At 44.1% G+C, this 25,524-nt stretch overlaps 2 protein-coding genes across 3 annotated transcripts in view; both read left to right on the top strand.

The window, feature by feature from the left end:
* Positions 1 to 7,104, top strand: part of LOC146544289 (cytosolic phospholipase A2 epsilon-like) — a 40,260-nt gene extending 33,156 nt beyond the window's left edge. The window contains exons 19-23 of the mRNA XM_085224832.1: positions 635 to 742; positions 1,801 to 1,989; positions 2,875 to 3,041; positions 3,530 to 3,716; positions 6,448 to 7,104. Coding sequence (XP_085080958.1) covers positions 635 to 742; positions 1,801 to 1,989; positions 2,875 to 3,041; positions 3,530 to 3,716; positions 6,448 to 6,764 — 968 coding nt within the window. The 3' untranslated portion in view covers positions 6,765 to 7,104. The remainder of the gene's footprint in view (positions 1 to 634; positions 743 to 1,800; positions 1,990 to 2,874; positions 3,042 to 3,529; positions 3,717 to 6,447) is intronic.
* A 3,219-nt stretch (positions 7,105 to 10,323) lies between these two features.
* The window catches only part of EHD4 (EH domain containing 4), a 29,594-nt gene continuing 14,393 nt past the window's right edge, over positions 10,324 to 25,524 (top strand). The window contains exons 1-2 of one of the 2 annotated variants that reach the window (XM_085224827.1): positions 10,324 to 10,734; positions 17,085 to 17,261. In XM_085224827.1, the coding sequence (XP_085080953.1) occupies positions 10,496 to 10,734; positions 17,085 to 17,261 (416 nt within the window). In that variant the 5' untranslated portion in view covers positions 10,324 to 10,495. Of the gene's footprint in view, positions 10,735 to 17,084; positions 17,262 to 21,790; positions 23,636 to 25,524 lie in introns of those variants that run through there. The other variant, XR_014883509.1, reaches the window with a different exon arrangement.

Raw genomic sequence — 25,524 nt, 5'->3', positions numbered from 1 at the left:
CTTACCATGAAAGATTGCAGATAGATGGCAGTCTGGGTTGCCATTACGTTCACATTACGTTTGTTGTGTTTTTTTTTAACCATTTAACATATGTTGATAGATGGAAGAACTGAAAAATATAGTTCGGATATACCCAGAAGACAAATAAAAAAGATTTATCTCTTACAATTCCTACTTCCAAAAGCTGTAAGTCAGCTTTCTCATTCTGACTCTTAAATATTTCCTGGCAGTCCTGTGTGACAGTTTTGTACCTGTAACAGGGCTATGCACCAATAAATAAAGCCTTTGGAACTACAAATACTGGGAACTTGAGAACAGGAAATGTTGAGAGTAGCTGGAAAATACTAAATTTACTTGACAAGATGTTATTTGCAACATTACAAAAATGTATGTTTTAGCAGATAGATTGAAAATACTGCCAGCTCTGCTCATACATACTGATAAATCAAATTCTTTACATACATTGTGAATTCATATACTGATTCATAAAGATGGTCCCTTTAATTTACCCACAAAAGTAATGTAATGAATAAAGTTTGCTGGAGAATGAAGGAAATAATGAAGGTCATTGTGAATGAAAATGCTTCCAGGTCTTTACTGGTTTCCTTTCTGCCAAATATATCCTATGCCACAGGGATCTGGAGCAGTGTATTTTCCCTGAATCTTTTGGATGCTTGGTACATATCTGTTCATTCTGAAGACTTCTGGCATAAGTGGACCCGAGACAAAATTACTGACATAGGTGAGTTATTTTTATACCATAATGTTTTTTTTCTTTTTTCTTTTTCTTATTTTTTTTGTTGTTGTTTGTTTGTTTGTTTGTTTGTTTCTCACACTGATTTTTTCAAAGCAATTTTGGAATTTCTTCTTCGGGACATTCTGTAATCAAATGGAAACTAGGAGAAAATTCATGCCAGGTATTACAGTATGATGATCATTATAGTCATATGAGGAAAAGAATCCACAAGATTTGTCACAGGGAAAAAAAAGAAAAAAAAGAGTATGGCCCTCATATTGGCCAGATTCAGAGCACAAGTGTAAAACTGGAGAAAAATGTTCCAGTGTATAGTAGGAGTGACTGGAGACCTCCTCTGTTACGCACTTGCTTCTAATTCTTCTCTTGGAATTTTGACTGTGGCATGAAGCTGCACTGAAAGAAAAGAAAGCATGATCTTTGCCTCTATGGATCCTACAAAACTCAAACTCAAGTACTATTGCAGGTCTTTCCAAATTAATCATAAGGATGAGATTTGCAATACCCACCAACAAGTTAACACACACAGGACGGGATTTCAAGAGGAAACATACAATGCAGACATACTACAAACTAAAAAATGAAGAGAAATGTAGCAAAAAAGATTTATTTTCTTGTATTTGTAGGGGGTTAGTTTCTGATTGTTTAAATAAGGACTTTGCTAGTAAGGAACAATTTTGTATTCTCCCCACCCACCCCCCCCTTTTTTTTTTTTTTTTTTGCATAGTGGTGAGATTGTTATGTGAAGTAGCAAAGGAAGACAGGGCAGGTGCAGGACGTTGTAGTAGGTAAATCAAAGAAAAACAAAAGAATACTTAGTAGAAGAGATGGATTCATATACAGTGAAGTACAGTACAAGCCAGGCTTTTACTTCTATCAGCTGAGAAGAAACGAATTTTTCAAAGCTTGAATGAAAACTGAGATTTGTGGTAAGAAAAAGAGCAAGAAGTCAACGTTTTCCCAAACACGTTAAAACAAATTATGACTGTGTAGACTGACCTCAACTGTGCTACCACATAAAAGAACTGTTAACCTTTCCTTTACAGATGATGAAACCCTGTTCCCTAAAAGACCAAATGAGCTGGAAACTCGAGTGGTTTGTCCCACCGACAGCTTTTCAGACATCTTCCGAGATGTTGTCACGTTACGTCCAGCAGCTTCAGAAATCCCTAACTTCCTAAAAGGCCTCCAGATGAACAACAACTACCTAGAGAGCGAATTTTCTAAATGGAAAGGTATGGTAATAGCATCCCACTTTTATGTATATTTTAAACCATCCTTTTGAAAAGTATGCAATGCTGAATGAGCTGTCAAGCTGACTGCCTTTTAGTTCTGTTCCCATTCTCTGATAACATTTGAAACTGTTGCCAAAAGGTAAAATTACTCAGTAGAAGAAGCTTCAAAAGTAAGTTCCTAAGAAATTTCCAAAGCCTAGCAAGTGATCAATCGGTGTACATCTGCTGGTGTGCCAGCCAGCCAGCCCACACTCTTGTGGCAGGGGATTCATGCCAGCATATGCTATCTCTTGTCTGGATAGTACTCAAGAGGTGTGGTTTGGAGCCCTGTTTCATGTTACCTTCTCACTTGTAATAAAGATAGGATGTTCATAACAGTGTTCCTTCTTGCACCAGCTGGGAGCTTGTACTCAATCTATATCAGATCTTCCGTGTTCTGCAAGGAGCTATGGCTGTCTACCTTAATACCTTTGCGCCTGTTCTCACAGCATGCCCAGCAATGAGCACATTCAATCTTTATTCTGTTGAGACTGTAAGTTGCAATTTTAATTTTTCCCCTGTTGAAAAAATTGGCCTAATCAGAGTTGTGAACAAAACCAGGGGATGGAATTAACACTATATTCCTGAACCTGAAGTTAACGTCTCAGAGGAAAGGAAAAGAAACTGCAAAGTAAATAGTGGAAAGAGGAAACCAAAAATGACTAAGCTGTAGCTATCAACTACACAGGCAGGCCTGAAACCACCCAAAAGGCTGAATTCTCTTTATTTATTTATTTATTTATTTATTTATTTATTTATTTATTTATTTAAATAATTTACTTTCCTCAAAATACCAGAGCATCTCTTGTACTGAGCACCTCTCCTGAAAAACAAATCCTTTTCTAGACTGTGAGCTTGACTCTCAGCCCAACCACCTGACAGGAGCAGCAGACTACCTCATCTTGATCGACACTGCATTTGTCTTTGCTACCAGTTACCCACCACTCATGAGACCAGAAAGGAAAGTGGATGTCATTTTGCATTTCAACTACAGTTCAGGTTCCCAGACCAGAGTGAGTATTATACATTCCTCTATAATGACCTCTCTGCTTCATCATTCACTTTCCAGAATGGCCAATCCTCTACTCATAGAACATCCTTTTTTCAATATTTAGGCAGCAATAAGAAGCTAACTGTTTACTGGGGTCACCATGCATTCATTGAGCACTATGCTGTTATCAGTAAAGTAAGCATTTAGTAAACTGACCCTGCCAATTTTATGTGTGAATGTGTTTCACTTGATCTGAAGGCAGTTAGATGTAGTACCCATACAGCTGAAAATGTTTAAAAATTTAGTTGTGAGCACCTGCTACCTGGCCTTCCAGAGCTGGGCTCCACTGGCTGCCTACAACACCTTAATTGGGTACATGCCATAATCTGTCAGAACTTGACCCTAACCCCACAAGCCTTCCTGGTAAAACTGGAGTTTGGTCAAATTCAAAATATCCCTGCTATGTTCTGATGCTTTATTTCATTTTCTTTTCATATGATGGCAAACTAGCCTCTGAAAGAAGCCTCTGAGTACTTTGCAAAACAAGGAATTCCTTTCCCTAAGGAGGTGCCAGATGATCAGGAAACACCACATCTGAAGGAATGCTACATTGTTGGTGAAAAGGAGAGCCCAGAAACCCCTATTGTGATATTCTTCCCTCTGGTAAATGACACCTTCAGGGAATACAAAGCACCTGGTAAGTTTATAGTCACCAAGCACATCATCAGAGGCAGCAGCCTTTTGCTTTGTCTATTCTACTGTACAATATCTGTTATTCAGACTGCGCTGTAAACATTTGTAGGCTCAAATTCCCTCTTCTTATATCTGAGCCATACCAAAGAGATGAAAATACACAAATTTTCCTCAAAAGTAGAGCAGCAGCTGAGATCAGCCTTGAACAAAAATGCCCTTCTTCAGAATTTGTTTATTTATTTTGGCTTTTCATAGGTAGGTTCTGGAATTAAACAACGGAAAGTGTATTCTGTTTATATGTAATGGCAGAAATTAGCAGGGCTATTTCCTCTCATACCTCTCCTCCTTGCCTCTTATGGAATGCCCTTGGGAATCTGAAGGATTTCATTGTTTAAAATCATTTCCAGGCTTGCAGTTAATGCAGATAACCTTGAAAACAAGTGTGAACTGGTGAAGTGATGAAAATTATAGCTGAGGCATACAGTCAGTTTCTGTGCACTTCAGTGGGCCCTATTTTAAAACTTTAAATAGCAACATTGCCACTCATTTCAAAATAGATGAATCTTGACAGAGCTCTATTCTACCCCTGGTAGTGTCAAAAGTCTTGGTTACTGCTTCTGATTCTAACTAGAATCACTACCTCATGCTATAAGATCACTTTTTAATCACTTCAAAGCCCCACAGCGTACTGAAAACCAAAAGGCCTGAGGTGGTATATGGTACATGAAATGTAATAACAAAACATCCAGTAACTACTGCCCCAATTGTATTCTTTTTTCCTTTTCATTATTTTTTAAGTAAGCCACAAAAAGTCTGCTGCTTTGGAGGCTGGGTCCAGCCTCCAAGGCAGCAGAAAAGACCTGTGCAATCCTTGGGAGACTGGGAATGCATAGACATTGGAATGCTCTCCGCTAGCAGTGGGCAGGTAGCAGCTTGGAATCATGGAATCATAGAATGGCCTGGGTTGAAAAGGAGCATAATGATCATCTATCATTTTTCAATCCCCCTGCCATAGGCAGGGTCGCCAACCATTAGACTAGACTGCCCATCCAGCCTAGCCTTGAATGCCCGTAGGGATGGTGCGTCCACAAGCTCTCTGGGCTTATAGTGTTTCAGTAATGTGCCCTTGTCCAAATCCGGACCATACAGCATCTGAAGTACTAATTCCATTATGTAAACAGGTGGCTATTCTGTATCAAGCTCATCCACCAGCTTGTATAGCAAAGGGAATTTCAAGCCTGATCAGTACTAGTGCCCATTTCTGAGTCGTCACTGCTCTCTTTCCCTCATGGCAGCTATTTGTTAGAAAACTGGGGGATATGTGGGGATGATGTGGAAGGAAGAAAACATGGGTGAGTCCCCATACCAGGATAGGGGGCTGGCACACAACAGTGTCTCCCCTCCTTCAGCTCTCTTGTCCAGGGTGAGGACCCTCAGCAGTTCATTAGCAGTCAAAGGCATAAACGGGAGCCCAGGAATTGACCAGCACTGTGTCTAACACAGCAGCTAAATCAGAAACCCTCTATGTTGGTTTGAGCATAGGGAATAGTCAGGTCCAACTGAGATCAACTCTTTTTCTGAGTCACAGGTGACATATGAAGGCAGAAAAAAAAAATAAGTGATGTGTACTTGACACTTTTGATGCCTATGAATTTATTGAGATTTGTGATTTGAGGATAAGCTTTGGGTGTTTTTTTCCCAAGTACCAACAACACGCTGTGGACATTCCTATAAATGTCTGCTCTCTGATAGCCTGCAAATCAAGTTCTGAAATAGCTTTCTGTTATTTAATTCATTTAACAAGTTAATAGAATTTGTCTTCAGATCATCTTATATGATAAATCTAATATTTCCAGAGACTACACCTGTGTGACTACTTGCCTGGTTATTTTCCTTGGGTCTGTGGTGTATCTGTTGATTATGCTGGGATGATGAATTGGGCTTGAAAGGTTCTGTCAGCATCTCAGCCAAATCTCAGGAAACACTAAGTCCAGCATAGCAACTGACATTACGTAAAGCTTGTAGTTTTCATAGCAGCAGGTAGCTTGAGGAAACTACAGAAAATATCTATGCCATTTGCTGCTGGGCTGTGTTCCGATCATGGCTCTGTGAAGTTTCTGGGTTTAGACAAGAGAATGTCACTTTTGAGGTCTGTTTTCTGTATCTTTTAAAAATTCTTCCCAGCATGCAACAAGAGTTGCTGAGCAGATTATGCAGAGCCAAGGGAGAGCTGAGGTTGCTGAAAAGGCAGCTCTGCAGCTGGAAAGCTTGAATCACTGAGATGTCCGGATTTTCAGCAGTCTATTCTGGAGATATAGCAGTGAGGGATATAATATATGGAGGCAGGGCTAGAAGGAACAGAAATGGCAATGACATCAAAAGCTCACTGCCTGGAAAGAAACTGTGCCATAGTGAAGCCCTGGCTATGGTGACCTGCTTTGGGAGACAGGGAAGAAAGAGGGAAAGAGTGAACATGACTCATTTGTCACCTTAGCTGGAAATGGAAGGTGCTGCAATGTCCAGGACATGGCAGCAAAGTGAGGGCTGAGGAGCATCAGCACCAAATGTGGCCTGATGACCTGGCTGCTATCTTGCCCCAGCAGTAAAATATCTCAGCAATAAAATGCCTCTGAAGGGAAATCTTTGGGTTGTAATCAACTATGTGTGCATGCCTGAGAGGTGCCTGACCCTAATGGCTGTTCTGCTGATTAACCAAGTCACTGTTTGTCCTTTAGGGGTAAGACGTAGCCCCTCAGAGATGGCAGAGGGTGATGTTGATGTTACCAATAGCTGTGGTCCATACTACATAAACAACCTGAGTTATTCAGAGAAAGATTTTGACAAACTGGTGAACCTAAGCTACTACAATGTCCAGAATAATAAAGACTTGATTCTTCAGGCCTTGCGTGCAGCAGTGGAACGGAAAAAGCAGCAAAAGAAACAGCAACTACTGCAAAAACCACCACCTCCTGGTGATGATGACATGAGTGTGCCCAACAGAGAGGGGTCCCAGCATTTGCCCACCTGCTCAAAAGTAGGGCAAATGGAATAAAAAATCCACAAGCACTGCTAATGAGAAAAAAAAAAAAAAAAAAAGAAGAAGAAGAAAGGAACTTGCCTAGGTAGTGAAAAGCCGAAGAATACTGAAAACACTTTGTTATCGGAAGTGCTGCAGCCTGTCTGTCAGTGAAGGACATAAACACACAAAGCCGAGCTCTTCCTTAATGAATTAATGTCCTTCCCTTGCTGACAAGACCCGGAGCAGAGCTGGGTGCAAGGTGCTGTGCTCCTGCTTGCAGAAGTGACCCTTCAGGCCAAGGCTGCATTTTATGGACATGAGGGCATGAGGAAGCTGACACTGGCTGCTGATTTTCTACCTGCACTGTAATAAGAGAGGAGCATAAGTCTGGAACTGCAACAGAGAACAAAATCCGTTGTTTCTGAATCAAAACTGATTTGGGAGCTAAGGCTTCTTTATGTGAATGTAAATAAATATTAAACTTTATACAATAAAATACTTTTTTTCAAGTCAGAGTAATAGGAAATAAATATTTTTTGCAGCAAATACATGTTATAGAAATTTCTTCTAGGAGCCTCTTCCTTTACTAGCAAGCCAACTTAAACATGAGATGCAGACTTACTTCATAGCTTCTGAGAATGTACTGAGGAATCAGTGCCACTTGCTCCAGGTCTGGGTGTGAAGTGGTGAAGTGCCCCAGGAGCCTGACACCATTTAAATTCCATTTAAGGCTCTGCTCTATGAGAACTGATTTACATTAGTTTATTTAGTTAAATCACATTTAAGCGTTAGTGCTACATGTTGAAGGCTTACAACTTCAAAGATTTTTGAGACTATTACATTTGAAAAGAAAGGAGAAACAGAGGTGCAGCAGCTCTAAAATTCTTAATGTTACTCATTTGCATGTGACTTTTTAACCAAGTAGTCCAGCAGAAGTTAGCTTCTCTGATATGAGCAGTCTATTTTCCTGATACAGATAGGCAGGTTTCATAGCACTTGGATAAGGTGCTTAATGGGAGCCTCACTGGAACTCTGTAAAATTCTGGGCAGCACAGTGGGAAGTACGAATCAGGCTCTCCTGGAGTGTAGAGAAGGACATTCTTCTGTGTGGACAATCTGGGAGCTTAACGTTATCTGCAGAAGAGAACACTAGCCATTTATAAGACTCATTTATAATATTCAGGAGTAGATTAGAGAGGAATATATAGAAGACAGCAAGAGAGAGAAGAGCGGTTCATCTGATTACTGAGTGAAACAGCTTAAAATGTTTCTAATGCTTAGAGAAGAGGATGCTTAGAGAAGACTTTATCACTCTCTTCAACTGCCTGAAAGGAGGTTGTGGTAAGGAGGTGATCGGCCTTTTCTCCCAGGTAACAGTGACAGGATGAGAGGGAATGGCCCTGAGTTGCACCAGGGGAGGTTTAGGTTGGATATTAGGAAGAATTTCTTCTCAGAAAGAGAAGTTGAGGCATTGGAACTGGCTGCCCAGGGAGGTGGTGGAGACATTGTCCCTGGAGGTGTTCAAGAACAGTGTGGAAGTGGCTCTGAGGGATGTGGACATGGTGGGGATGGGCTGACAGCTGGACTAGATGAACATACTGATTCTGATTCTACGATGGCTGGATGAGAGGTATGAGTTTCTAATTGCTGAAACACTGTACTGCTTTTGTGTTCAACATTGTACTTAATTTGGGTGCAGTTGTTTGCCAGGTGGAACCCCAGTCTTGGATTATTCTTTTTCTAAAGTAAGTTTAGCTTCTATTCAATGTTACTGACATATATCCACAGGCCTGCAGGCTCTCAGTATGTTTCCTACAGTCTTCCCTGCCCATCAGTTCTCCTGTAGTATGTTTCAGCAAGAGACCGTGCACCAGAAATGTAAGCCTTACAAATGCCTTTGCTCTCAAGGTCAGGGTCTCTTCCCAGCAGGGATGTAAAACTGTTTATCACTCACCTCCTGGAGCACACTGCAGAGCCTGCACAGCTCTCGTGTGCTGACGGTTACATCCCATGGAAAGCAGAGAGTGTGTGCTGGTGTTCCTCGCAGTATGGGGCTGGATGCAGCCAGAGGGCACAGCCAGACCTGGGAATCTGGAAGCACTCCCAGTTACCCACATATGGTTGGAGCTTTATTGTCTGAAGGGCAAACTGTCCTGCTGACAGCAGGAAGCATGCAGGCAGGAAGTCTGAAGACAAGCAGAGCTAGGTGTTTGAGAGCAAGCACTGCCCTGCCCTTCCTGCTGCCTTCCAGCCGCCACAAAGGGGTCATGGAGAACAATGGGCACTTTACCCCACTTCACAAAGCACAGAGTGGGACTGAAATAATAACTCATAGCTCTGAGTTCCCTATATTCAGCAAGAACACAAGGGAGAATGACAAGGATGGCCAAAGAGGTGGAACAGCTTCCACAGAAGAGGCAAAGAGATAAGGCATCTGCAACCTAAGGAAGGGATGGAATTAAATGCAGGGAACAGCATGCACTGCAAAATCTGCCCTGAGCCATCAACCTCAGAGGCAGCAGACAGCCCGAGGAAGCACAGCAACTCCCTTGCCCTCTTTGATGCTCTGTTGCTTCAGTGCTGGCTGCTATCAAGGACCAGAAGGAAAGAGGTCTGGCCCCACACTCAGATATTTTTGCGGATGATAAATAATCAGGAGCATTCAGACTTTGTAAGAGCATTTCATGGAATGAGGAAGCTAGGCAACGGGGCCCTTCGTGAAGCAGCATAAAATGTTTAGACTCAGCATGGAAATTGCAACAAAAGGGTTGCAAAACATGTGTGCAGCCCTAAATAAAATGTGAAGCAAGGAAGCGAGGCTGAACGCCGGGGCTGAGCACTGGTATGGCTAGAAGATGTTCTTTTAGGGAACAGCACAAGGAGGGTGGCAGGGAAAGGGTGCAACTCAACCTGATGATGTGCTTGGGAAGGAGAGGGAGCACAAAGAGAGAGAGGATAACAGTCACCGTGGAAGTGAGAAGGAAAGAAGGTAAATAGGTAAAACTGTGGGTTAGTGGGCTCAGTAAGATGCTGGACCTTCCAAAAGGGATTTAGATTATAGGAATATTGCAGAACAAACAATGATGTCAGATTGCAACACAAAGGAAGCACTTCCAACGTTCTGTTTAAACACAGATTCAGAAGAAAATCCCCACTTTTTTTTTTTTTTTTTTTTAACTGGGAAAACGAGCTTTTATTTATTTATTTTTAAGAGGAGAGAGAAAAGAAAGTATTCATTTTACGGATGTCCTCCACGTCTTGGCATATTTATTGTATTCTGTTAAAATCTATTCTAAAACGAGTGGAAAAAATGATCCTCCCGGATGGCTGAACGTGCTACCGAGACCTACGGTTGAACTGGACGGCAAAACACGAATGCCATCGGGGGAATTTCCTCCGCGTTTAGGACAGCACCTAATGCGGCAGCGGAGCGGCGGCGCTCGGTGACAGATGGAGCCGTCAGCAGGGAAACACGAAAGGCATCCGGACGGCTGAGCTGCCAGAGGAGCCGCCGGGTTTCATTGCGAGGGGCCTCAGCATCAGCTCCGCAGCGGAGAAAACCTTTAATTTGCTGGGGGCGGGTTTGTTGGGGCGGCTCGGTTAGAGCCATGTTGTAGGCTATAGCCACCTCCCCCCCGGGCGCTCCCGGCCCTGGCACCGCCTCCCCGTCGGGCAGGGCCGTGCCGGGGGAGGGACGAGCGGCGCGGCGAGGCGCTGCGGACAGAGCTGTGCGGTGCGGTGCGGTGCGGGCAGGAGGCGGCAGGATGTTCAGCTGGTTGGGGAAGCAGGGCGGCGGGCGGGAGCGAGGAGTCAGCGGCGGCGACGTGGTGCAGACGGTGACCGGAGGGTTGCGGGACCTCTACCTCCGCAAGCTGCTACCGCTGGAGGAGCACTACCGCTTCCATGAGTTCCACTCGCCCGCCCTGGAGGAGGCTGACTTCGAGAACAAGCCTATGGTGCTGCTGGTGGGGCAGTACAGCACCGGCAAGACCACTTTCATCCGGTAGGTGGCGGACCCCGGCCCGTGCCCCGCAACGGGGAGCCGCCCCGGCCGAGCCCCGCTCGGCTCCTGCGGCTCTCGCCGCACGAGCAGGTGCTGGCGAGCAGCTGGGCGGCGCGAGGTGCCCCGTGCTGGGGATGGGGCTGCTGCCGGGCGTGCTCGGTGTTCTGCGGTTCTTCTGCCAACTTCCTGGTTAAGGAGGTTCTCTCGGTTTCACGTCGTGCTGGCAGTAACCTCTTTGGGTACTTCCTGCTAACTTTTCTCAGAACTGGTTACTTTGCGTTAAAAGGGCATCAGTCATCAACGACCATGTAATCTTATCTCCACCTTTTCTTTTTTCCTAAATTCAAGATACAGTTAGTACTTTCGTAGTGTTTTTGTATATTTTCTGTTCTCGTTGTGAATTTTGTGGGGATTTTAGGAAGCTGGAGAGTGCCTGCATTTGTCTTGGTGTGTTTGTCTCATGTTTCATTTCAGTATCTAAAGATGAGCTGTGAGAAAAGAGAATATAGGCTCTTTAGCGGGGTCTGTTGTGATAGGACAAGGGGAAATGGTTTCAAAATAAAAGAGGAGAGATTCAGCTGGAATATAAAGAGGAAGTTTTTTACAGTAAGGGTGTTGGGGCACTGGAACAGATTGCCCAGAGATGTGGTGGATGCCCCATCCTTGAAGATGCTCGAGGTTAGGCTGGATAGGGCTCTGAGCATTCTGATCTAGTATGAGTGTCCCTGTTCACTGCAGGGGATTTGGACTAAATGGCCTTTTAGGGTCCCTTCCAACTCAAACAATGCTGTGATTCTATAAAGATCGTTTAGAATTCTGCAGAAGATGCTGAGGTCTTTGGGTGAAGATTTAACCTTCTGTAAATGATACAAATACGTCCCTTTTAGTTCCAAAGGTTACTGCTTGTAACACTGTTTCTCTTTGCAATGTACGGCTCCCTCCCTCCTGCTCTGCAGAGCGGAGTTTGCCTTTGCTCACCTGTGCTATTTCAGATGTTTGCAGAGGCATTTGTGTTCCCTTCCTGCTTGGCAGCTGCATGGGAGCTCTGGGCTGAGTATGGCTCTCTGGCGGATACTGAACTCCTGTGGACACACAGAGCAGGTTTGCTTGGAGCACTGCATTAAAAATAGAAGTGGGGCTGTCACTAAAAGAAGGGAAACTCAGTTTCAAGATCCCCAGTGCTAGCTGAAAGGAAGTCTGTTTTTGTGGGCTGGGTGACTTAGGTTTTCCTAGCATTTCTTTAGCCACCCTGATTCATTTTCATTGTTGCTTGTGCTCACGTGATAGCTGTGTTGGTGGTCTGGATGTGTTTCCAGGTAAGCATTTCCAGAATAGATTGCCCAAAGAGGTGGTGGATGCTCCGTCCCTGGAGACAGTCAAGGTCAGGCTGGACTGGGCTCTGAGCACCTGATCTAGCTGTACGTGTCCCTGTTCATTGCAGAGGATGTTGGCTAGATGGTCTTTAATGGTTCCTTCCAATTCAGTGGTTCTGTGATAGATCATAGAACACCCCAATTCTTCCTACATGGGTGATGAGGACATGGGTAACTTGGAGATAGAACAGGCCAGACTACTGTGCACCTGAACATGTGCCACCTGCCAGCTGAATTGCTGGGTCATTTCATAGATTTTTTTTTTCCCCTCCTGTAGTACTTTGCCATGGATGAGAACTCACATTCTTCCTTTATGGGCATTCAGAATTTCTGTCCTTTACAGGTGCCCATGTTAAGTACTGGGATTAAGTCAGTATGATGGTCCTCCAGGTGGTTCACAAGTGCTTTTGGTGCCATTGCTTTGTAAGTAACCACTTTAACCGTAAAGTACTAAGCAATAGGGCTAAATGGTATTAACGTACTGTCTGGATGAAGAAGGAAATTTCATTTCCAAACATTTTACCCTAATTTCCCACAGCAGTGAGACTGTAGTCGTCTCTGCTGGGGTAGGAGGTCAGGACAGACTTGAACCTTCTGGTAAATGTCAACTTGACTGACATAAGGTTTCAAACCTGTTTTCTCATACTTCTTATTGACTGAATGAAGGAAGCAGTTTCTTTTACTGTGTTGTGCCCTTCTTTTTCCCCACGTATCCCTTTCATCCCATCCCTATTCAGGTAATTCACAGCGTGGTTTCCTCCTTCACTCAGTGCTGGAGACCTCAGGAATTGACCATTGAGACCCTGTCAATGACAAAGCAGTTGTTAGTGCTCTGCAGGCCGACCTCAGCACCAGCACCTTCCCAGGGGGCAGATAAGCATTCATTACATCAGGGTTTGCCATGGAATAGATAACACATGTAGATAGCAGCTGGCTGCAGCAGGATAGGGAGACGCTCTTCAACAGCAGCAGTTTACAATGATAGTATAGAGGTTATGTCACAGTGACTGATATTCAAAATCCAGTTCAGAGGGTGATTTTTCATGGAAAAATGCCATAACCTCCCAAGATTGTTATAATTCAGGGTTAGTTTTCTTCAGAAGGAAGTTAGACCTTATCTCATTTTTCCTTTTATTTTTGCCAGTAGCCTTTTGGCATGCAAACATTAAGTCTTAACTAAAGCAGCTTTTTGCTTCACCTTTCTTCATTTCATAATCAGAAGGACACACTTGGTCTATTTCAGTGTTTGCTATCATGTTCATATGTGAATCCACAAATCTGTTCTGCTGGTGAACATTCATTTCAGCTTTACTCATTGTGATTACCCAGCACAGTGTAATCTGATTTGGAAATTATCGTGAGAACTGTACATTTTCATGGCTTAGACACATCCACCCAGTTCCTTCCACCAAGTCTTCATGGAAAACACTGATCTAGCAATGTCCATGTATCCCAGGAGACGGAGATGGGAAAACAAACACTATCAGCCCCTCTTTCTTTTTATCCTTGATGCTGCTGATACACTTTGCACTTGGAACAATGGAGTGAAACCAGGAGGTTAGAACCTCCTGGTTTCACTGAGTAAGATGTATTATGATAACACCATTTTAGTCAGGTATCTGACAGTGCTGACAACTCAAACAGCAATACGCAGGCCCAAGTGGTAATGCTTGTCTGATTGTTTTTTTAATAGGGTGGGAGGATGTCTGAGCGCCAAGCGCTTATCTCTGTAAGCTACTTGGCACTGTACCTGTGCAGCTTCTGGAATGCTCTCAGCTTCCCATGGCTGCTTCAGAGTGGCAAAAGGAGGGACAGGAGAAGAGAGTGGTGGTGTACCAGAGATAGGGGTTGTCACTACAAGTCTGTAGTCGCTGAGCTTTTACTTTCCTTCCCACTGTGCATCGAACTTCCAGTGTGATACATTTAACTTATTAATGTCTTCTCTTTGAGAAGTGTGTGAGACTGAGTGTAGGGTTTTTCTTTCTCACTTGCTTTCTTGCTTTTTTTTTTTTCTATTGCTTTTTTTCCTCTTGCATTCTTCCATGTACTTACTGTGATGAGGAAAACCAGCAGTGAATTCCTCAGCTTGCCAGCTGATGATCTTACTGTGCTCAGAGATATTACACAGAGGTGAAGATGGTAAACTTCCTTCTGTTTACTTCAGCCAGAGCTGAGTTCTGAGAAAGCTCCCTGTTCTAGCAGTAGTATCTGGTGTGCAATTCAGTGTATGGCAAGAATGGACTGCATAACTTTTTTGTTGGGATTGACAGGGAGAGGCCTTTATTTCTTTGTTATTCAAACAGAATGAAAGCACAAAGGAGAATGCTTCTAAACTAAAGCAGGGGAGATTTAGATTAGATGTTGGGGAAATTTTTCATTTAGAGAGCAGTGAGGTGCTGACACAGGCTGCCCAGGGAGCTGTAGGTGCCCCATCCCTGGAGGTGTGCAAGTGCAAGTTGGTTGAGGCCCTGGGCAGCCTCATCTGGTGGGTGGCAGCCCTGCCTATGGCAGGGGACCAGATGATATTTAACATCCCTTCCAACTCATTCTATGATTCCATGATTGTATGAATTCTTGTACTGCAGCAAACATTTCCTGCTGGTTTTGTTATGTTTTTTTTTTTTTTTTTAAAAAAAACCTATGGAGGAGAGCAGCCCTATTAAAAGAGGCTCAGTCGGTCTTTCCATACATTACTCTGCATCCTTGTCCACTGCTCATCTGTTCAACTAGCCTGTGTATGTTAGCGTGGCTTAACTGAAGCGTGCAGACTTTAGATGATTATCAGCATCCGCCACTGTGAGTAATCATTGCTATCTCTGGAACCTTGTGAACTGGTTTCCCGGAGTTTGGCTATAGATCTGGCCAAGGGATGTAGACAAATGGTTATTAGTGCAGCAGAAAGGTTATAGCCCAGGTGAAAACAAAAGGAGAAGAGCAAGTTCCTCGAGTCAACAGGATGTCTGCTGTTTGATCCAGACTGTCTTTGGGGCGCTCGCTATTTTTAGCATTCTTCCTGTGAATCTTTTTGAACTCCCTCTGGTGAAAATTCCTGAGGAGGGCATGTGGTCACGGATACTAAAAATCCAGGTAGTTTCCTGTGCTAAAATCACACGCGATACGAAGACATTTGCAGCTTTTCAGCTTATAGAAGGCTGCTCTTTCCTTTTGTGTGGCTAAGTGAAAGCGATATTTTCATAACGAGAGGAAGTTTGGTGTAGTTTGTACCGCCAGCACTCAAGATCTTGGGGTTTATTTTAGGCTGTCCTGATTCTGGATGTGCGTCTGTGGGCCAGCGCCTTAATGGAAAATACCTGCCCTGCAAAGTGCTTGCTGTCTGCTAAAGAACTGCACCAGGCATAGCAGTGGCTGCTGGGTGGGACCCATATTTGGAAGGAGCTCGTGCCTTCCTGCATTGTCACCACTTCAAGAGTCTGGCTTCTAAAGCAGCATCTTTGAAGTCAACGTGGAAGTATTGCAGCTCCATAGCACTTTGTTCATATTTGTTCTATGTCTCAATACACAGCTAATTTGAATTTACACTATTTTTTTTTTTTAGTACTGAGCTGAAAAAATGCATGTTGAAAATCCTCAAAGGTGCATGATGCTGCCAACTCTTTGTAAAGTCTGCAAGTGTTGCATGTGTTGGCAGCCTCATGAGCAAGATACGAGATTATTTTTTAGTCTTCTAAAAGAAGACCATCACTGAAGGTTCATCATCAGTGCCTGCCAGTTTCATGAGCTTTTGTGATTGAGAGCAGTGATCCTATTAACATGGAGGTGTCCTAGCCTGCATTCGGATCCTCTACACAGATTTAATAGAACCATCAAATCATTAAAGTTTTCAAGGACTCTTAAAGGCCATCTAGCCCAAATCCCTTGCAATCAACACCTAGATCTAGATCATGTTGCCCAGAGCCTGGGCCAGCTTATGTTGAGAGTTTCCAGGGATGGGACATCCACCACTTCTCTGGGCAACATGTTCCAGTGCCTCAACACCCTTATTGTAAAAGACTTCTTCCTTACATCTCATCTGAATCTCCCCTGTTTTAGTTTGAAACCATTTCCCCTTGTCCTATCACAACTGACCCTGCTAAAGAGTCTGTCCCCTTCAAGATTGTAGTTCCTTGTGATCCTGTGGGATCTGGGACTTCTCTTTTGTGCATTTGATTCAGTGTGATGTTTTTCACTGCTGCTTTGGGAGCTTCTTGTCAAGTTTCGACTTGCTGTATCAGACTTCAGCCACTGTCTACATGCAGTCTGTGAGCAGATTGCTCACAAGGGATGCAAGATGTTTTCTATCCAGCATTGCCTGACCTCGTGCCTCTAGGATGGTTGTTACCTTTAACCCTGAAGTTCTGCAGATCTAACTTATTTAACAACAGTTTTCTAATACACAGACCAGAATAACAGCCCTTTCTTCACTCCCTAATAAAAGTAGATATATGTCTCCTAACTGTGTTGTTTCTGCCTGTGGAAAGGTGAGTTGAAGTTAGTAAAAATCTGTGCTGCAAGAGTTCATTGAACAGTTAGATCTGTCAATAAACTGATGCTACTCATGTTTGTACTGTGTTTCAAACCACTCCCTTTCAGCACTAGAAACACTTGTAAGGGTTGAAAACATGGGCAAAAGAAAGTGATATCTTTTAGTGTAAGCTACTGTGATCTTTGATAGAGATATCTATCTGAATGGCTCAGGTGCCGCAGCTGAGAGAATACTTTCCACTGTTTGTGTGAAGGGACTGACTTTATCTTTTTACCTACTTGTAAAAAAAACTGGAATTTGATCTTTTTAACTTTTCCTAGCTAATACAAACAAATACAAGTGAAATGCAGATAAAAATGCAATTTTATTGTTTTGTTGTGTTTACTGAGTTCATGATTATATTGCATATGCCCTTTCAAGGGCATTGTAGTTATTTACTTTTGTCTTCTTTCTCAATCATTCATTTTGTTACTTTATATATTCTCCATCACTAGATACCTGCTGGAACAAGACTTCCCAGGCATGCGGATTGGTCCAGAACCTACCACGGATTCTTTCATTGCTGTGATGTATGGAGAATCAGAAGGAAGCGTTCCAGGAAATGCCCTGGTTGTTGATCCTAAGAAGCCATTCCGTAAGCTCAGCCGGTTTGGAAATGCTTTCCTAAACAGGTGAGATCTGATTGTTTGCTGTCTTTTGATTTTAAGTCTCAATTTCTACTTAATTCTACTTTCAAGCATCAATATTGCTTGCCAAGTCTTTTCTGCTGTATTCGTTTTGAGCCGTGTGAAATAAATGTTCAAATAGGAGCACTAGCTTAGAGCTGAGTTGGTTTTAAGACATTGTGCCAGCTGGAACTCAGGATTAGTTTGGTCACAAATTCCTCTGCTCAATAAAATTAATAGATAAGTACTATTATTTAGTACTATAGTTGTAGTACTTATAACAGATGATAGACAAATGCTATTATTTAAAAACTACCATCCAAAATACAGAAAGATCTACTTCCTTTGGTGCTGTCTTGTTCCTCTGAACTGACCTCATACACTGGAGATTTTTCAGAAACTCTTTAAAGTTGTGAATTGTAGGGATATCTGTAAAAAGACCTGTGAGAAAGTGATTAATTTTGATGACTGGAACAGATGAAGCTGGTTTTCAAGCACCGCAGTAGATCAGGGTAATAGCAATATCTTCTAGATGCTTGCTGTGTATTTACAAAAGTTGTTCAGGGGCTGTGAATGTTGCAATAGGTAGCTTAGCTCACCATCTAAATATTTCCAGTTGGAAGTTATTAATAACTTTGTCCGTATTGTGTGAGTAATCACCTTGTTTTCTTCCTGTGTTTGATGGTGGTTTGACATGGAGGTCTACTTCTGTGAGCCAATTAATCTAAATTGGTTCTCTCTTAACAATAATCTTTCCTGTTTGGCTGATAAACACTGGCATATGTGTTAAAAGTTTATCATGTATAGTTTTATCTCTTGCTGTGCATATTCACAAAAGAAAGTTTATGGCTGCTTGTGGTCAGCTTGGCTATCAGTTTTCTGAGAGATAATAAATATGAGCTGTGGGAAGCTGCAGTCAGCTTCAATTTTAAGTATTGTCTTTGGGGTCCCTTTTCTGTGAGATGATTAGCTAAGTTGTGTCCTTCCTCACCATTGTGTACTAGGTTATCTATGAAAACAGCTGATGTAATCATACTGTGAAGGGTATTTTTCACCACAAATAAGTATTTATACTGAATGTGTAATAATGCTGCATCTTTGTTTGAAGGAAAGTGCTTTGTTTTTGTTGTGTTGGGTGTTTTTTTTTGTTGTTGTTGTTTTTGGGTTTTTTTGCTAAACCATCAGTCTAGCTTATGGTGTCAGGTTCTGTATCATATGCAAACATGGGTTATTTACTGCTAAAGAGATGTACATTCAAAGTATCTAGCTAAATTATTCAAGTACTTTTGGTGGCTGTGATATTGTTATACTGCAGTGCTGTAAGCAACCTTATCTTCCTCGGCATTCACATTAGCTCCTTCGTCTTTGTTTTGCAGTTGAGATGTAGTTGCCTCTTTCCCCAGCACCGCCCTCAGTCTGCTGCTCTGATCGTATTGCTGGTTATTCAAAACTGGCATCTCATTTCTCTTTCCTACTTAGTTGAAAATGCCCTAGACTTCATTATAGTATCTTCAGTAACCCCCACTGTTCTTACTTTGTGTCATGGTTTCATGATTTTTCATTATCGGTATTCCACATCATAACATCATGCAATGTACTGGGGGTTTGACTGCTGATGCTCAAGTTCCGGGTGCCTGTCCAGCGGAGAAGAGCAGCTACGTTTCCCCAGGGGGCTTTGCGGTCAGCGAGGAGATATAACTCCCGGCAAGGTCACCTGATGCTCTCTTCTCTGCCTGCGCTGCTTCGCTTGCGCTTCTCTGCCTGCGCTGCTTCGCTTGCGCTTCTCTGCCTGCGCTTCTCGCCTGCGCTTCTCTGCCTGCGCTTCTCATCTCAGCGTTGTGGTAAGGCCGATCCACCATCAATTTCACATTCTCTCTCCTTATAAAATTCTGTTGATACCATATTTAGTAAATTACTTTGTTTTACCTCAGATTGTTGCCACTGTTTTCAATTATTTCGGGGTCCCTTATTTTCTTTTTTTTCCGGGGGCGCGGATCTGCGGATCCCTCCGCCCTTCTAGTCACGGAACCGGGCCGAACCAGCCCGTAAACCGTTGACATTCTTGGTGGAGAATGCGGGCAACAGTTGCTTTTTAGCTTTTTGAACAAATCTCTCTCTCCGCTCTCAGACAGCTTCATTGGGAAAGTTTATCTGTTTCACCAGTACTGTCTGAAAGCGTGACCTTGAAAAGTCCAGGCGGACGGCCAATACTCTAGGATATTTGTAAACTTTGAGCCTTGCTATCTTGTTTCTGTAAAAGAAAAAAAAAAAAAAGAGAAAAAATGCTTTCTCTACTGAAACTGCCTTTTAAGGGGCTGCATGCCACTGTCTCTTCTTTCTTAATGCTAAAAACATACTGGGCCTTAATTAAGTTCACCACTTTGCTCTATGGAGCAATAGGTATATATAGCCAATTGAAAACATGGATGGAAATAACTATGTGGCATCTGCATATTATGTGGCATACCATTCCAGAGGGAGCTGCTAATTTTACAGGGTTGGGGATTTTTAAGCAGGTTTCCAGCCTCTCCTTTGAATTCTTTATGCGGATTTTCAATGCTCACCTGATCACGTTATTAATCTCCGTGAATGTACTGCTCACCATTTCACTTATTATTAGTATTTATTATATTTTGAGGAAGTCTGCCCCAAAACCAGTAAATACTGAGTGGCAGGGAATGTGGAGAGGCCTGGGTGAGACTTTAGAGAGATGGAAATCTTCGGTGTCATGGAACTTTACTCCAGAACACCTGAAAGACCCTGAAAATTTAAACAGATATTTGAGACAGGAATGTCGCGGCTCAGGAAGATCTGAGGAGGCCCAAATTATTTGGGGCCTGGCTAATGCTTACCGGGCCTTATTCAATACTATCCTGGAGAGGGAGAGAGTTTGTGAAATTGAAAAGGAGAGTCTCAGGGAAACAGTGCAAAATGAGCGAGAGAGTATCCTGGTCGAGAGAAACAGCCTCCAATCTGAGAGAGATGCCCTCCGAATTGAGAGAGACTCCCTGCAATCCAAACTCAACAGTCTTCAATCTCAACAAGACACCCTCCAATCTGAGCTAGATACTCTCATAATCGAACGAGACAGGCTCCGAGCTGAACTGGAGGATGAGAGCATTGGAACTGACCAACCTGATCAACTACAAGAAGCACCACAATTGATGTCACTTGCCCCTGTAAGAGGACGGAAAATGAAACGAATCTCGACTCAGTTAGAAGAGAAGAAAGAAGAGGAGAGAGGTCCAGAGGAGTGGCTACAAGATCCACAAGAAGCACCCCTAAGTCCAGGGGAGGGGCCCTCAGTAAGACCACGGTCACCGGCGCCAATGAGGGCAACAAGAAGTCCCGAAAGAGTAAGAGGTGAGCAAGATATCGTTACTATTGTTGATCGATCTCTGAAAATGAATGAAATTCGAAGTCTGAGAAAAGACTTTTCACGTCACCCAAATGAGCCTATTGCCACTTGGTTACTTCGATGTTGGGACAATGGGGCCAACAGTGTGTGGCTGGATAGTAGAGAAGCTCGCCAACTGGGTGGCATTGCCAGGGACTCAGCCATTGACAGAGGTATTAGTACATGCCAGAACCAGGCCTTTACCCTCTGGAAGCGGATGTTGTTAGCTGTAAAAGAAAGATACCCCTTCAAAGATGATCTGATGCCTGAGAAAAAGAAATGGGCTGATATGGAAGAAGGCATCTGTTATTTAAGAGAATATGCTGTGGTGGAAATGCTACATAGCCCCGATTTCATTCCTGACGAGCCAGACCAAGAGCATGATCCCGAGAGAGTCAGGTGTACACCAAACATGTGGCGTACATTCACAAAGACCGCACCAGAAAGGTACGCCAGCACATTTGCAGCAATGTATGGCAGAGGGGAAAGAAGACCCCTTATAAGTGAATTGGTTAATAAACTTCAAGACTTTGAGTTACATTTAAGCCCTCTGCGAGCTTGTGTTTCAGCCATTACAAAGGTAGCTGAAAAGCTGGACAGAATGGAAAACAAACAAGAAGATATAATAGACAAACTATCAACCGTGCCTGAAGCTGATAAATCCATGGAGGTAACGGATACATCAAATGGGGACCAGAATTCCCAAAACAGCCTATTGGAGGGGCTCATCAACTTGATTTCCTCCCAGCCGGTGGCATCTAATGTCTCAGCCATCAAAAGAAGACGTTCTCCTGCTCGAGCAAGTGACAACAGTAAGACCACATCACGTTTTGCCTTGTGGCATTACCTACGTGACCATGGAGAAGATATGAAGGAGTGGCATAAACAACCTACTCCTGTACTTCAAGCACGGGTAAGAGAGTTACAAGACAAATCAACCACCAAGGTGAACTTCTCCAAAAAGGTGATTGCTCCAGTTGCTGCAGACAATGAAGGTAACAAATAGAGGGGCCCTGCCCCCAGCCAGGGGGGGGAAAGGGATAATAGAGTTTATTGGACTGTGTGGATTAGATGGCCTGGCACATCAGAATCACGAAAATATAAGGCCCTGGTGGATACTGGTGCACAGTGCACTCTAATGCCCTCGAGTCACCAAGGGACAAAATCAATTTATATTCATGGGGTGACTGGAGGTTCCCAAGAGCTAACTATGTTGGAGGCCGAAATCAGCCTCACTGGTAAAGACTGGCAAAAGCACCCTATTGTGACTGGCCCAGGGGCTCCATGCATACTTGGTATTGATTACCTCAGAAGGGGATATTTTAAGGATCCCAAAGGGTATCGATGGGCCTTTGGAATAGCTGCTGTAGACACAGAAGGTGTTAAGCAGTTGTCTATTTTGCCTGGCCTGTCAGAAGATCCATCTGCCGTGGGGTTGCTACGAGTGAAAGAGCAACAAGTACCGATTGCTACAAAAACGGTGCACAGACGGCAGTACCGCACCAACAGGGATTCCTTGCTCCCCATTCAGAAGCTGATTCACCAACTAGAGAATCAGGGAGTGATTAGCAAGACTCACTCACCTTTTAACAGCCCCATATGGCCAGTGCGTAAAGCCAGTGGAGAATGGAGGCTGACGGTGGACTACCGTGGCCTGAATGAAGTCACACCCCCATTGAGTGCTGCTGTGCCAGATATGTTAGAACTCCAATATGAATTGGAGTCAAAGGCAGCCAAATGGTACGCCACCATTGATATTGCTAACGCCTTTTTCTCCATTCCTTTGACCAAAGAATCTAGGCCACAGTTTGCTTTCACCTGGAGGGGCATTCAGTATACCTGGAATCGTTTGCCCCAGGGGTGGAAACATAGCCCAACCATTTGCCATGGGTTGATCCAAGCTGCACTGGAACAGGGAGGTGCTCCTGAGCACTTACAGTATATTGATGACATCATCGTGTGGGGCAACACAGCAAAGGAAGTTTTTGAGAAAGGAGAGCAAATAATCCAGATCCTTCTGCGTGCTGGTTTCGCTATTAAGCGAAGCAAAGTGAAAGGGCCTGCCCAGGAAATTCAGTTCCTAGGTATAAAGTGGCAAGATGGCCGTCGTCACATCCCAACAGATGTGATCAACAAAATCAGTGCCATGTCTCCACCCACTAATAAGAAAGAGACACAATCGTTCCTGGGTGTAGTGGGTTTTTGGAGAATGCATGTTCCAAACTACAGCCTCATTGTAAGCCCCCTTTATCAGGTGACACGGAAGAAGAATGATTTTATGTGGGGTCCTGAGCAGCAGCAGGCTTTTGAGCAGATTAAACAAGAGATAGCCCGTGCCGTGGCCCTGGGGCCAGTACGGATGGAACAGGATGCGAAGAACATCCTCTACACTGCTGCTGGAGAGAAAGGTCCCACTTGGAGTTTGTGGCAAAGAGCCTCAGGAGAGACCCGAGGCCGACCCCTGGGATTCTGGAGTCGGGCGTACAGAGGGTCTGAAGAGTGCTACACTCCAACTGAGAAGGAGATCTTAGCCGCGTATGAGGGGGTTCGGGCTGCTTCCGAAGTAATCGGTACAGAAACACAGCTCCTTCTGGCACCTCGACTGCCAGTGCTGAACTGGATGTTCAAGGGAAAGGGTCCCTCCACCCATCATGCTACTGATGCCACTTGGAGTAAGTGGATTGCGCTGATTACGCAGCGAGCGCGGATGGGGAATCTCAACCGTCCAGGAATCCTAGAGGTGATCATGGACTGGCCTGAAGGCAAAAAGTTTGGAACACCGCCAGCAGAAGAGATATCACGTGCTAAAGAGGCCCCACCATATAATGAACTACCCGAAAATGAGAAGACATATGCCCTATTCACAGATGGATCGTGTTGTATTGTGGGGAAACACCGCAGATGGAAAGCCGCTGTGTGGAGCCCCACACGACAAGTTGCAGAGGCCACTGAAGGAAAAGGAGAATCGAGCCAATTTGCAGAGGTAAAGGCTGTCCAACTGGCCTTGGATGTTGCTGAACGGGAGAGGTGGCCAATGCTTTATGTTTACACTGACTCGTGGATGGTGGCAAATGCTCTATGGGGGTGGTTACAGCAGTGGGAGCAAAACAACTGGCAAAGAAAGGGTAAACCTATTTGGGCTGCTGACCTGTGGAAAGATATTGCTGCCCGAATAAAGAATATGGTTATAAAGGTGCGTCACGTAGATGCCCATGTGCCCAAGAATAGGGCTACTGAAGAGCAGCAAAATAACCATCAGGTAGACAGAGCTGCCAGAATTGAGGTGGCCCAAATAGATCTGGACTGGCAGAACAAGGGTGAATTATTTCTAGCCCGATGGGCCCATGAGACCTCAGGCCATCAAGGGAGAGATGCGACATATAAGTGGGCTAGAGACCGAGGGGTGGATTTAACTATGGATGCTATTGCGCAAATCATTCACGACTGTGACACGTGTGCCACAATTAAACAAGCCAAGAGAATGAAACCTCTCTGGGAGGAAGGGCGATGGCAAAAGTACAAATATGGGGAGGCATGGCAGGTTGATTATATCACCTTGCCACGATCTCGTAATGGTAAGCGTTATGTGCTCACCATGGTGGAGGCAACAACTGGGTGGCTTGAAACCTATGCAGTACCCCACGCTACCGCCCGAAATACCATACTAGGTCTTGAGACACAAGTCCTGTGGCGACATGGTACCCCAGAAAGAATTGAGTCAGATAATGGGACTCATTTTAAAAATTCTCTTGTAGGTACCTGGGCTAAAGGTCATGGTATTCAGTGGATTTACCATATTCCCTACCATGCACCGGCCTCAGGTAAGATTGAACGATACAATGGGTTGTTAAAAACTATGCTGAAAGCAATGGGAGGCGGTACATTTAAGCACTGGGAGAAGCATTTGGCAGAAGCCACCTGGTTAGTCAATACCAGAGGATCTATCAATCGTGGTGGTCCAACCCAGTCCAGCTCCCTACATACCGTAGAGGGAGATAAAGTCCCTGTTGTACATGTAAAGAATATGTTGGGAAAGGCAGTTTGGGTTATTCCAGCCTCTGAGAAGGACAAACCTCTTCGTGGAACTGTTTTTGCCCAGGGACCTGGGTCCACTTGGTGGGTGATGCAGGAAAACGGGGATGTTCAATGTGTACCGCAAGGGAACTTGATGTTGAGGGAGTGCAGTCAGTAATTCCTAGTGCGTGTGTTTATATTTTGTTTGTCTATATTAAGCATGATGTAGTGATGTGGAATAAGGGGTGGAATGTCATGGTTTCATGATTTTTCATTATCGGTATTCCACATCATAACATCATGCAATGTACTGGGGGTTTGACTGCTGATGCTCAAGTTCCGGGTGCCTGTCCAGCGGAGAAGAGCAGCTACGTTTCCCCAGGGGGCTTTGCGGTCAGCGAGGAGATATAACTCCCGGCAAGGTCACCTGATGCTCTCTTCTCTGCCTGCGCTGCTTCGCTTGCGCTTCTCTGCCTGCGCTGCTTCGCTTGCGCTTCTCTGCCTGCGCTTCTCGCCTGCGCTTCTCTGCCTGCGCTTCTCATCTCAGCGTTGTGGTAAGGCCGATCCACCATCAATTTCACATTCTCTCTCCTTATAAAATTCTGTTGATACCATATTTAGTAAATTACTTTGTTTTACCTCAGATTGTTGCCACTGTTTTCAATTATTTCGGGGTCCCTTATTTTCTTTTTTTTCCGGGGGCGCGGATCTGCGGATCCCTCCGCCCTTCTAGTCACGGAACCGGGCCGAACCAGCCCGTAAACCGTTGACACTTTGCTTTCTCATGGCAGCTTTTTATTTGACTGTCCAGTTTGCCTTCTGTGGTAGAGTGCAAGCTTTGCAGAGGCTGGATTACAC

This window comes from Meleagris gallopavo, chromosome 5, assembly GCF_905368555.1.
Source record: "Meleagris gallopavo chromosome 5, MGAL_WU_HG_1.1, whole genome shotgun sequence".
Taxonomy (NCBI): domain Eukaryota; kingdom Metazoa; phylum Chordata; class Aves; order Galliformes; family Phasianidae; genus Meleagris; species Meleagris gallopavo.
Note: the sequence above shows the minus strand (reverse complement) of the source record. Positions and strands in the feature narration are given on the sequence as shown.